The sequence below is a fragment of the Coregonus clupeaformis genome, chromosome 24, assembly GCF_020615455.1.
Source record: "Coregonus clupeaformis isolate EN_2021a chromosome 24, ASM2061545v1, whole genome shotgun sequence".
Lineage (NCBI taxonomy): Eukaryota > Metazoa > Chordata > Actinopteri > Salmoniformes > Salmonidae > Coregonus > Coregonus clupeaformis.
Genome location: NC_059215.1, coordinates 32,527,219 through 32,540,244, shown reverse-complemented (window position 1 = coordinate 32,540,244; position 13,026 = coordinate 32,527,219). Strand labels below are relative to the sequence as shown.

The following is a 13,026-nucleotide window of genomic DNA, read 5'->3' as shown; positions in this document are numbered from 1 at the left end:
GAAATGTACTGGACCCATATGCATTGGGTGCATAACTCATTATGGCGTCCAACCACAGTGCTCAGAATGACAGAAATCTGATTTAGATGATGGTAATGCGTCTTAACAGAACATGCAACTCATGTAATGAAGCAGCCAATAAAACATCATTTTCAAACATTTGCTAAAATGCAATTCGCGGGAATGCACCATTCTAAACAGCACACATGGGAAAACACCATTCTACACAGCGCACCTTATAGCAGTTCCATATGTGAGAGAGATTAAAATCTGTTAAAAACTTAGAAAGAGGGGAAATCTAAAGTTGCAACAACTAGGATGGGTTGATAATATGACTAGGATTGTGCCTTTGGCTTCTGGACAATGAAAGAAAGTTGATATGAAAACCATTAGAACAGGAGAGAAATGGCATAGCAGTTGGTCCAACAGGGAGGAAAATGGAAATACATTTGCCAAAATGATATAATTACTCCTGTCTATACTTTACCAAAAAGCATGACTTAGCCACAGAGGAATCAAGGATCATTAGCTTCTTTTAAAAAACAGCTGTGGATTGTTCCAAATCACAAGCTCCTAGGCCTATGCCTATTTGGGAAGCCCAAAATTTGGCCAGCACGCGTGGCAATAGGCCTAGCTGATTATTGAGTTGTGGCTGTCTGTGAAAAGCATCTAAAATACGTGTGAAGATAATGTGTCTTGAGTATAATTTAAAATGTTGAGACAAGAAGAAGGGGTGGGGGGTGTGGTGAAGATATAGGCCAGTCTCGCTCCAGAATGGCTCAGCTGTCTTCCGCCAATTCTTGCGCATTCATTGTTTCATTGTGTGAATTGTTTGCCCTTAGATTACATTTTTTTATCAATTCCCCATTACATGTCACCAGAAGTAAATGTACCCATAATTTGGTTACATACATTTCTGTTAGTGCATGTATTAATAATTACAGTCATTTACCGTTCTCATTCTCAGAGTGTAAACGTTGTTTGCAGAGTTCACAACCTGCTACACTTGTGAGAAACAAGTTTTGGTTTATTTCATAACCATTATTTACGAGATTAGTTTTTTTTGTTTGGAGTGCTCCATGTAAGCAATGAGCATGTGTGGTTTTTCTGTCCTGATAATGTTGAGGGAGCACGTGCGCCTGAGCACGCCTGCTGCACGGAAATGTAGGAACATTTTAGTTTTTTACATCCATTGCAAATTATAAATATATTAAATCTATAGTTTCTCACAGTAATCTATTTGAAAAATATTTCCAACAATCTCCCCCTTGATAATCACCAATCCTCGGTATGAAAGAGCAATTCAAGTTATAGGCCTACTGCTGCATTGGCCTATAGGCTAGGAGTTCCATGCGCTCATTTCTTTAGCCGCCAACGGATCACGATGTATCAATGTGCCCATATTGCAGACTGGTGTTCTCACATTAGTTGACTTTTAACTTTTAGATTTTCATTATTTTTATTCCGATTTTTATGATAACCACGTAACAATGATTTCAGAAACGAAAACGTTATTATTGAAATGAAACTGTTCCACGAAAATGTGCATACGAAAATCAGAATGGTAGAAATTGTAGGATAAATTGTAAACTTCCCCAAACTTGAAACTCACCCGAGCCTATGAAGTCTTTAAAAAAGAACTGCCTCCACGTTTCCATGTTACAGATTTTGCCTATAGGCTACTTCGAAGCAAGGAAAGACATGCCTCATAATATGTATTAAAACGTTCAGGTTTCAAACAATTAAGTATGTTTTCAAAATGCATACTGCCTCCAGCTCACATTGTAAAGTGGTGGGTGATGCGTTGATAGCCTGTTGCCTGCACTTGAATGGTTAATGGGAGGCACTTCAATTACCAGTTGAGAAATAAAAATAGCAGCTCTTTTTAATCGTGCACCAAAACTGTTTTTAACACACGATTGCATTTAGAATTGTTGCACAATGAATGGGCTTATAAAAGTATGTTTTACTCCAGTGGCAACCATCTGAGGAGCTGCAGGAGAAATCCCGCTCAAAATAGGCTCTGTATGCTGTGCGCGTGTGATAGTTGCGTTAGATAAATAAGATACATGTTTAATTCCACTAAATTATGCTAATTAACTTATAGACCGATAAGCATGATGGTCAAATGTATTTCCATCGACTGGTATTTCCATTAATTAATAAAAAGCATTATTTTGCAATGGGATTTTCTTTCTCCCGGTCATTTTGGCCGGCAAAAGTTATATTCATCGGCTTGTCATTTATTTTTTGGGGGCCAAAAGCCGGCAATTGCCGGCTAACAGAAACCCTGCTACAAATGTGTTATTATTATTCCAATATTACTATTGTTACTACTATTACTACTGATGGAATATCGCAATACCACTACTATTAGGAGTGTACTGTCCAGGACGTGTACTTGTACATAAAGCTGCCTCATGCTACAGAAACAGCAAATAGGCTCCTGTCCTATGGGCTGTTCTGGCATGGGACAAGGCTACCTAGAACTTACTTACTACTACTATTGATACAGCTACTAGTACGATTATCAATGAAAAACTGCTATCTGTTGTACTACCACTCCTATCAGTTAGGAGAAAGACCAGACCTACCCTGCGGTATTTCTCTGCCACAGGTCCAGCTCTGGTGTCCTGCTTGGTAGCTTTGCTCTGCGATGGAGCATCCATCTGATAAAAAAAAAAAGAAACTCTTAGGGGCAAATCCTAACTTCCACTCAGTCATGCATTGATGTCAATGGGAGTGATATTTCGACTGGCGTTGAAGTTAGGATTTGCCCCTCAGTGCTGCTGCCTATGCTGCTGGAGGGTTTAGTTTCCATCTACTGTCAAGTGCATTGCTCTAAGGGACAAATCCTTACTTCAACTTAAGTTGAATTTTCACTTAGTCTCCCACTGGCATCGATGTATTATTGAGTCAAAATCTGACGTAAATGGAAGTTAGGATTAGTCCCGAAGTGAGTATTGCAGTATCTACAGTGCCTTCGGAAAGTATTCAGACCCCTTGAAGTTACAGCCTTATTCTAAAATTGATTAATATATATATATATATATATATACAGTGGGGAAAAAAAGTATTTAGTCAGCCACCAATTGTGCAAGTTCTCCCACTTAAAAATATGAGAGTGGCCTGTAATTTTCATCATAGGTACACGTCAACTATGACAGACAAAATGAGAAAAAAAATCCAGAAAATCACATTGTAGGATTTTTTATGAATTTATTTGCAAATTATGGTGGAAAATAAGTATTTGGTCAATAACAAAAGTTTCTCAATACTTTGTTATATACCCTTTGTTGGCAATGACACAGGTCAAACGTTTTCTGTAAGTCTTCACAAGGTTTTCACACACTGTTGCTGGTATTTTGGCCCATTCCTCCATGCAGATCTCCTCTAGAGCAGTAATGTTTTGGGGCTGTCGCTGGGCAACACGGACTTTCAAATCCCTCCAAAGATTTTCTATGGGGTTGAGATCTGGAGACTGGCTAGGCCACTCCAGGACCTTGAAATGCTTCTTACGAAGCCACTCCTTCGTTGCCCGGGCGCTGTGTTTGGGATCATTGTCATGCTGAAAGACCCAGCCACGTTTCATCTTCAATGCCCTTGCTGATGGAAGGAGGTTTTCACTCAAAATCTCACGATACATGGCCCCATTCATTCTTTCTTTTACACGGATCAGTCGTCCTGGTCCCTTTGCAGAAAAACAGCCCCAAAGCATGATGTTTCCACCCCCATGCTTCACAGTAGGTATGGTGTTCTTTGGGTGCAACTTAGCATTCTTTGTCCTCCAAACACGACGAGTTGAGTTTTTACCAAAAAGTTATATTTTGGTTTCATCTGACCATATGACATTCTCCCAATCCTCTTCTGGATCATCCAAATGCACTCTAGCAAACTTCAGACGGGCATGGACATGTACTGACTGTCACAGTTCCCTCAGCCAGAACCCAGAAGCAGACCAGGACAAGGAGAGTTGAACGAAGGTGAGGGTTTATTTAGATAACAACAACAGGTGCAGAATAATCCAGGGACAGAGCGGGCGGCGTGGATGAGTAGTTGGGGGTGCAGTACTAGGTCCAGTGATGGCTCGGCAGCCGCCGACCATCAGGCAGAGGTGGGGTGAAGGTTCCGGACGTGTGACTGCAGGTGGAACAAAAACGGAGGTAAGGACACAAAAACTCAACAAAGTACAAAACAACAAAACTCACGCTAGAAACTCTAAACTGATACACAGAACACCTACTGTTCATGGCTAACGATCCGGCAGGAACTGGATGTTTGGCCAGAGCCTAAAAAGGGTGATGATGAGGACCAGGTGTGCAGATTGCTGACGGGATGCAGGTGCGGAAAACCAGAGAGCTCCCCGGAGCGTTCCCGAACCCTCGGGAAACTGGAGACTACGAACAAAAACACTAGTCACCAGACAGGACCCGACTCAGACTGCCGGAATCGTTACAGTACCCCCCTCCGACGAACGCCACCGGGCGGACCTCCCGGAGCGCCAGGATGGAGGCGGTAGAAATCCCTGATGAGGTCAGCATCTAGGACCTGTCGCCGCGGAATCCAACTCCTCTCTTCAGGACCATACCCCTCCCAGTCCACGAGATACTGGAAACCCCGGCCCCGCCGTCTGGAATCCATGATGCGACGCACCGTGTAGGCAGGACCACCTCCGATCATCCGAGGAGGAGGAGGAGGAGGCGGAGGAGGCAACAGAGGACTGAGGAAGACAGGCTTGAGGCAGGAGACATGAAAGGTGGGATGGACTCTGAGCGTCCTCGGTAGTTTGAGTCGAACTGCCACCGGATTGATCACCTTCTCCACCACAAACGGACCAATGAACTTCGGTAACAACTTCCTAGACTCAGTCCGTAACGGAAGATCCCGTGTGGCCAACCAAACCCTATCTCCGATGGTATAGGTGGGAGCGGGGATCCGGCGACGATTCGCCTGGAGCTGATACCGATCCGAACCTCTAAGGAGTGCCTTTCTGGCCCGATGCCAGGTCCGGTGGCAACGACGAATATGAGCCTGAACAGAAGGCACTGATAGCTCCTTCTCCTGAGAAGGGAACAGGGGAGGTTGGTAGCCATACAGGCACTGGAAGGGAGACATCCCAGTGGCAGATGTAGGGAGAGTATTGTGGGCATACTCAACCCAAGGCAACTGAGAGACCCAGGAGGTGGGGTTGGAAGAGACCAGACAGCGTAGCGTGGATTCCATCTTCTGGTTGGCTCTCTCCGCCTGACCATTGGATTGGGGGTGAAAACCAGATGTGAGACTGACTGTAGCTCCAATGGCCAAACAGAAGGACTTCCAGACAGCAGAGGTAAACTGAGGACCACGGTCGGAAACGATATCACTGGGCAAACCGTGGACTCTGAAAACCTCCCTAACCAGGATCTCGGACGTCTCCGAGGCAGAGGGAAGCTTGGCAATAGGCACAAAGTGGGCGAACTTGCTGAATCTGTCCACGATAGTCAGAACGACCGTGTTCCCCTCAGAAGCGGGCAACCCCGTGACGAAGTCCAGGGCCAGATGCGACCATGGACGCCGGGGAATAGGAAGGGGGTGAAGTAGTCCAGAGCTGGGCCGATTGGTACTCTTATTCTGCGCACACACTGGACAGGCAGCAACAAAACCCCGAGTATCCTCGGCCATGGCAGGCCACCAAAAACGCTCTGCGAAGAAACGCCATTGTCCGAGCCACGCCAGGGTGACAAGCCATCTTGCTGGCGTGGGACCATTTGAGGACAGCAGGACGAACCGACTCAGGCACAAACAACCGACCGGGTGGACCGTTACCGGGACCGGGCTGAGTCCGAAGGGCCGCCAGCACCTCCTCCTCAATCTTCCACATCACTGCTCCCACGACGCAGTTCCGGGGGAGAATAGTCTCGGTCTTGGACCCACTCTCCTCCGTCTTGGAGAACATCCGGGACAAGGCGTCCGCCTTGCCGTTCTTAGATCCAGGTCGGAACGTCAGGGCAAACTTGAATCGTCCGAAAAACAACGCCCACCTGGCCTGACGGGAGTTGAGACGTTTAGCCGATTGCACGTAAGCAAGATTCTTGTGGTCAGTCCAGACAATAAACGGTTGCTCCGCCCCCTCCAACCAGTGGCGCCACTCCTCCAAGGCAAGTTTCACCGCGAGAAGCTCCCGGTTACCCACATCGTAATTCCTCTCTGCAGGCGAAAGGCGACGAGAGTAGTAGGCGCAGGGATGGAGTTTACTGTCCGTGGAGCATCGCTGCGACAGGATGGCGCCAACTCCCACATCAGACGCGTCCACTTCAACGACGAACTGACGGGCCGTGTCCGGTTGAGAGAGAATCGGTGCGTTGGTGAATCGCCTCTTCAAATCCAGAAACGCTCGATCCGCCTCCGGATTCCACTTGAAGGTCCTGATACTGGAAGTCGAGGCAGTTAATGGAGCGGCCACACGGCTGTAATCCCGGATGAATCTGCGGTAGAAATTCGCAAACCCCAAAAATCTCTGGAGTTGCAATCTCGTACCGGGCTGGGCCCATTCCAGAACCGCTCTAACCTTCTCCTGATCCATCCTAATCTCACCCCTGGAGATGATGTACCCGAGAAAGGATGTAGTGTGGGCGTGAAACTCGCACTTCTCGGCCTTCACGAACAGGCGATTCTCCAACAATCGCTGCAGAACCTGCCGGACATGCTGGACGTGGTCGGAAGGTTCCTTCGAGAAGATCAGAATGTCATCCAGGTAAACAAACACGAAGAGACCGATCATATCTCTCAGGACGTCGTTCACCATACTCTGGAATACCGCTGGAGCATTGGTCAGTCCAAACGGCATCACCTGATACTCGAAGTGACCCATCGGTGTATTGAAACCCGTCAACCACTCGTCCCCCTCTCTGATCCGGACCAGGTGATACGCATTGCGTAGGTCTAGCTTGGTGAACACCGTAGCACCCTGTAAGGAGTCGAAGGCAGAACTCATCAAGGGCAGGGGATACTTGTTCTTGACCGTGATGTCATTCAACCCCCGATAATCAATACACGGTCGAAGAGAGCCATCCTTCTTTCCCACAAAGAAGAATCCTGCCCCCAGGGGTGATGACGAGGGACGAACGAGACCAGCAGCTAGGGACTCCTTGATGTAGGTCTCCAACGCCTCACGTTCAGGTCGGGAGATACTGTATAACCTTCCCTTGGGGTAGACAGCTCCAGGGACCAGGTTGATGGCACAATCATATGGTCGGTGGGGAGGAAGTGACAGAGCCTTCTGCTTACTGAAAACTTCCCCCAAATCGTGATATGTCTCGGGAACCAGGGACAAATCTGGGGGTTTAGCCTCAATCACCTGACTGGGAACCGAATGGGGGCAGGCAGTCTTGAGACAGTTAGCATGACAATCAAGGCTCCAACTCGTTACCTTGCCCGTCACCCAATCGAACGTGGGATTGTGTTCCTTCAGCCAGGGGTATCCAAGGACCAGAGGAACATGGGAAGACGGCAGAATGAAAAATGAAATCATCTCAGAATGATTCCCCGACAACCGCATCTTAACCGGTTCAGTCCTCATCGTGATACGTGCCAGACTACTGCCGTTCAGAGTGGTCGCTTCAATGGCTTCCGGCAATTGCTCCTTGGAAAGCCCCAGCTGTTCCACCAACTCGGCATCAAGAAAGCTTCCATCGGCACCTGAATCGATAAAAGCGTTAAGCGCTAAGCTCTGATTCCTGTTCACAAGGGTAGCCGGGAAGCGGGGTCTGACAGAGGTACTGAGAGGTTGAAACTGGCTCGCTAAAAGTCCTCCCAACTTTAGCGAGCCGGGCAGTTTGACGACCGCCGGGAACAAGTGGAGATGTAATGTCCCGAGCGACCACAGTAGAGGCAGCAGTTGGTCTTACGTCTATGTTGACGCTCCTCCTTGGTTAACCCGTGCCGCCCCACTTGCATGGGTTCAGAATCGGGAGAGAGGTCCTCTCCACTAATCCTTAGTGGTGGAGAATGATCGACGTGTTCTGGTCCACCGCCCGACCCGACTGGGAACTGAGAAGCTGATCGATTGGACGGACCCCATTGCTTCTCCCTCCTTCGCTCTCGGACTCGATTATCCACCCGAATAGACAAGGCTACCAAGCTGTCCAGGTCACTAGGCTCCGGATAGGAGATCAACTCATCCTTGAGCTGCTCCGACAGGCCCTGGTAAAAGGCCGCTTGCAAAGACTCCTCGTTCCACCCACTCTCCACAGCCAACGTCTTGAACTCGATCACGAAGTCGGCCACGCTGCGCAGTTCCTTGGTGAAGAGAAAACAGACGCCTAGCTGCGTCCCTCCCTCGGACGGAATGGTCGAAGAGCTTCCTCATCTCGGCCGTGAACCCCTGGTATGAAGCCATGCAGGGATCCTGTCGTTCCCAAACGGCTGAAGCCCACTCCAGCGCTCGACCACGCAGCAACTCAATCAAAAAGGCTATCCTAGCCTTGTCAGTGGCATAAGAGTAGGGCTGTAGATCGAACACTAATCCACACTGCATAAGGAAGGAACGGCATCTTCCCAGCTCCCCCTCATATTTCTCCGGCGTCGGAACCTTGGGCTCACGGAGGGACACAACTTCAGAAGCGGCAGGCGAGATGGGTGAAACCGGTAGTGGGTCCTCCACCGGACACTGGCGTTGGTTCTGGACCTCCGTCAGGCCGGTAGAAAGGTTCCGAACTGACAACGCGATCTCCTGTAGTACCATGCCATGATGGCCCAACATCTTCTCCTGCTGGGTAATGGCATGGCGAACTGAGTCCAGGTCCGCTGGGTTCATAATTGGCCGGATCGTTCTGTCACAGTTCCCTCAGCCAGAACCCAGAAGCAGACCAGGACAAGGAGAGTTGAACGAAGGTGAGGGTTTATTTAGATAACAACAACAGGTGCAGAATAATCCAGGGACAGAGCGGGCGGCGTGGATGAGTAGTTGGGGGTGCAGTACTAGGTCCAGTGATGGCTCGGCAGCCGCCGACCATCAGGCAGAGGTGGGGTGAAGGTTCCGGACGTGTGACTGCAGGTGGAACAAAAACGGAGGTAAGGACACAAAAACTCAACAAAGTACAAAACAACAAAACTCACGCTAGAAACTCTAAACTGATACACAGAACACCTACTGTTCATGGCTAACGATCCGGCAGGAACTGGATGTTTGGCCAGAGCCTAAAAAGGGTGATGATGAGGACCAGGTGTGCAGATTGCTGACGGGATGCAGGTGCGGAAAACCAGAGAGCTCCCCGGAGCGTTCCCGAACCCTCGGGAAACTGGAGACTACGAACAAAAACACTAGTCACCAGACAGGACCCGACTCAGACTGCCGGAATCGTTACACTGACTTAAGCAGGGGGACACGTCTTGCACTGCAGGATTTGAGTCCCTGGCGGCGTAGTGTGTTACTGATGGTAGGCTTTGTTACTTTGGTCCCAGCTCTCTGCAGGTCATTCACTAGGTCCCCCCGTGTGGTTCTGGGATTTTTGCTCACCGTTCTTGTGATCATTTTGACCCCACGGGGTGAGATCTTGCGTAGAGCCCCAGATCGAGGGAGATTATCAGTGGTCTTGTATGTCTTCCATTTCCTAATAATTGCTCACACAGTTGATTTCTTCAAACCAAGCTGCTTACCTATTGCAGATTCAGTCTTCCCAGCCTGGTGCAGGTCTACAATTTTGTTTCTGGTGTCCTTTGACAGCTCTTTGGTCTTGGCCATAGTGGAGTTTGGAGTGTGACTGTTTGAGGTTGTGGACAGGTGTCTTTTATACTGATAACAAGTTCAAACAGGTGCCATTAATACAGGTAACGAGTGGAGGACAGAGGAGCCTCTTAAATAAGAAGTTACAGGTCTGTGAGAGCCAGAAATCTTGCTTGTTTGTAGGTGACCAAATACTTATTTTCCATCATAATTTGCTAATAAATTCATAAAAAATCCTACAATGTGATTTTTTTTCCTCAATTTGTCTGTCATAGTTGACGTGTACCTATGATGAAAATTACAGGCCTCTCTCATCTTTTTAAGTGGGAGAATTGCACAATTGGTGGCTGACTAAATACTTTTTTTCCCCACTGTATATACACACACAGTGGGGAGAACAAGTATTTGATACACTGCCGATTTTGCAGGTTTTCCTACTTACAAAGCATGTAGAGGTCTGTAATTTTTATTATAGGTACACTTCAACTGTGAGAGACGGAATCTAAAACAAAAATCCAGAAAATCACATTGTATGATTTTTAAGTAATTAATTTGCATTTTATTGCATGACATAAGTATTTGATACATCAGAAAAGCAGAACTTAATATTTGGTACAGAAACCTTTGTTTGCAATTACAGAGATCATACATTTCCTGTAGGTCTTGACCAGGTTTGCACACACTGCAGCAGGGATTTTGGCCCACTCCTCCAAACAGACCTTCTCCAGATCCTTCAGGTTTCGGGGCTGTCGCTGGGCAATACGGACTTTCAGCCCCCTCCAAAGATTTTCTATTGGGTTCAGGTCTGGAGACTGGCTTGGCCACTCAAGGACCTTGAGATGCTTCTTACGGAGCCACTCCTTAGTTGCCCTGGCTGTGTGTTTCGGGTCGTTGTCATGCTGGAAGACCCAGCCACGACCCATCTTCAATGCTCTTACTGAGGGAAGGAGGTTGTTGGCCAAGATCTCGCGATACATGGCCCCATCCATCCTCCCCTCAATACGGTGCAGTCGTCCTGTCCCCTTTGCAGAAAAGCATCCCCAAAGAATGATGTTTCCACCTCCATGCTTCACGGTTGGGATGGTGTTCTTGGGGTTGTACTCATCCTTCTTCTTCCTCCAAACACGGCGAGTGGAGTTTAGACCAAAAAGCTCTATTTTTGTCTCATCAGACCACATGACCTTCTCCCATTCCTCCTCTGGATCATCCAGATGGTAATTGGCAAACTTCAGACGGGCCTGGACATGCGCTGGCTTGAGCAGGGGGACCTTGCGTGCGCTTTTAATCCATGACGGCGTAGTGTGTTACTAATGGTTTTCTTTGAGACTGTGGTCCCAGCTATCTTCAGGTCATTCACCAGGTCCTGCCGTGTAGTTCTGGGCTGATCCCTCACCTTCCTCATGATCATTGATGCCCCACGAGGTGAGATCTTGCATGGAGCCCCAGACCGAGGGTGATTGACCCTCATCTTGAACTTCTTCCATTTTCTAATAATTGCGCCAACAGTTGTTACCTTCTCACCAAGCTGCGTGCCTATTGTCCTGTAGCCCATCCCAGCCTTGTGCAGGTCTACAATTTTATCCCTGATGTCCTTACACAGCTCTCTGGTCTTGGCCATTGTGGAGAGGTTGGAGTCTGTTTGATTGAGTGTGTGGACAGGTGTCTTTTATACAGGTAACGAGTTCAAACAGGTGCAGTTAATACAGGTAATGAGTGGAGAACAGGAGGGCTTCTTAAAGAAAAACTAACAGGTCTGTGAGAGCCGGAATTCTTACTGGTTGGTAGGTGATCAAATACTTATGTCATGCAATAAAATGCAAATGAATTACTTAAAAATCATACAATGTGATATTCTGGATTTTTGTTTTAGATTCCGTCTCTCACAGTTTAAGTGTACCTATGACATTTTTTTACAGACCTCTACATGCTTTGTAAGTAGGAAAACCTGCAAAATCGGCAGTGTATCAAATACTTGTTCTCCCCACTGTATATCCTCAGCAATCTACACACAATACCCCGTAATGACAAAGCAAAAATTCAATTAATTGGACATGATTTGGAAAGGCACACACCTGTCTATATAAGGTCCCACAGTTGACAGTGCATGTCAGAGCAAAAACCAAGCCATGAGGTCGAAGGAATTGTCCGTAGAACTCCTAGAAAGGATTGTGTCGAGGCACAAATCTGGGGAAGGGTACCAAAAAATGTCTGCAGCATTGAAGGTCCCCACGAACACAGTGGCCTCCATCATTCTTAAATGGAAGAAGTTTGGAACCACCAAGACTCTTCCTAGAGCTGGCCGCCCGGCCAAACTGAGCAATCGGGGGAGAAGGCCCTTGGTCAGGGAGGTGACCAAGAGCCCGATGGTCACTCTGACAGAGCTCTAGAGTTCCTCTGTGGAGATGGGAGAACCTTTCAGAAGGACAACTATCTCTGCAGCACTCCGCCAATCAGACCTTTATGGTAGTGGCCAGACAGAACCACTCCTCAGTAAAAGGCACATGACAGCCCGTTGGGAGTTTGCCAAAAGGCACCTAAAGACTCTCAGACCATGAGAAACAAGATTCTCTGGTCTGATGAAACCAAGATTGAACTCTTTGGCCTAAATGCGAAGCGTCACGTCTAGAGGAAACCTGGCACCAAGCCTACGGTGAAGCATGGTGGTGGCAGCATCATGCTGTGGGGATGTTTTTCAGCGGCAAGGACTGAGAGACTAGTCAGGATCGAGGCAAAGATGAACGGAGCAAAGTACAGAGAGATCCTTGATGAAAACCTGCTCCAGAGCGCTCAAGAACTCAAACTTGGTCGAAGGTTCACCTTCCAACAGGACAATGACCCTAAGCACACAGCCAAGACAACGCAGGGGTGGCTTCGGGACAAGTCTCTGAATGTCCTTGAGTGGCCCAGCCAGAGCCAGGACTTGAACTCGATCGAACATCTCTGGAGAGACCTGAAAATAGCTGTGCAGCAACGCTCCCCTGCCAACCTGACAGAGCTTGAGAGGATCTGCTGAAAATTGGAGAAACTCCCCAAATACAGGTGTGCCAAGCTTGTAGCGTCATACCCAAGAAGACTCTATGCTGTAATCGCTGCCAAAGGTGCTTCAACAAAGTACTGAGTAAAGGGTTTGAATACTTATGTAAATGTGATATTTCAGTATTTTTGCAAAATGTCTAAAAACCTGTTTTTGCTTCGTCATTATGGGGTATTGTGTGTAGATTGATGAGGGGAAAAAACTATTTAATCAAATTTAGAATAAGGCTGTAACGTAACAAAATGTGGAAAAAGTTAAGGGTTCTGAATACCTTCCGAAGGCACTGTAT

The 13,026-nt window shown here is 47.6% G+C and overlaps 1 protein-coding gene across 2 annotated transcripts in view; it reads right to left on the bottom strand.

The window, feature by feature from the left end:
* LOC121538287 (synaptonemal complex protein 2) overlaps positions 1 to 13,026 on the bottom strand; it is a 52,958-nt gene that overhangs the window by 25,459 nt on the left and 14,473 nt on the right. For both annotated transcript variants that reach the window (XM_041846155.2, XM_041846156.2), the window contains exon 20: positions 2,595 to 2,669. In XM_041846155.2, coding sequence (XP_041702089.2) covers positions 2,595 to 2,669 — 75 coding nt within the window. The remainder of the gene's footprint in view (positions 1 to 2,594; positions 2,670 to 13,026) is intronic.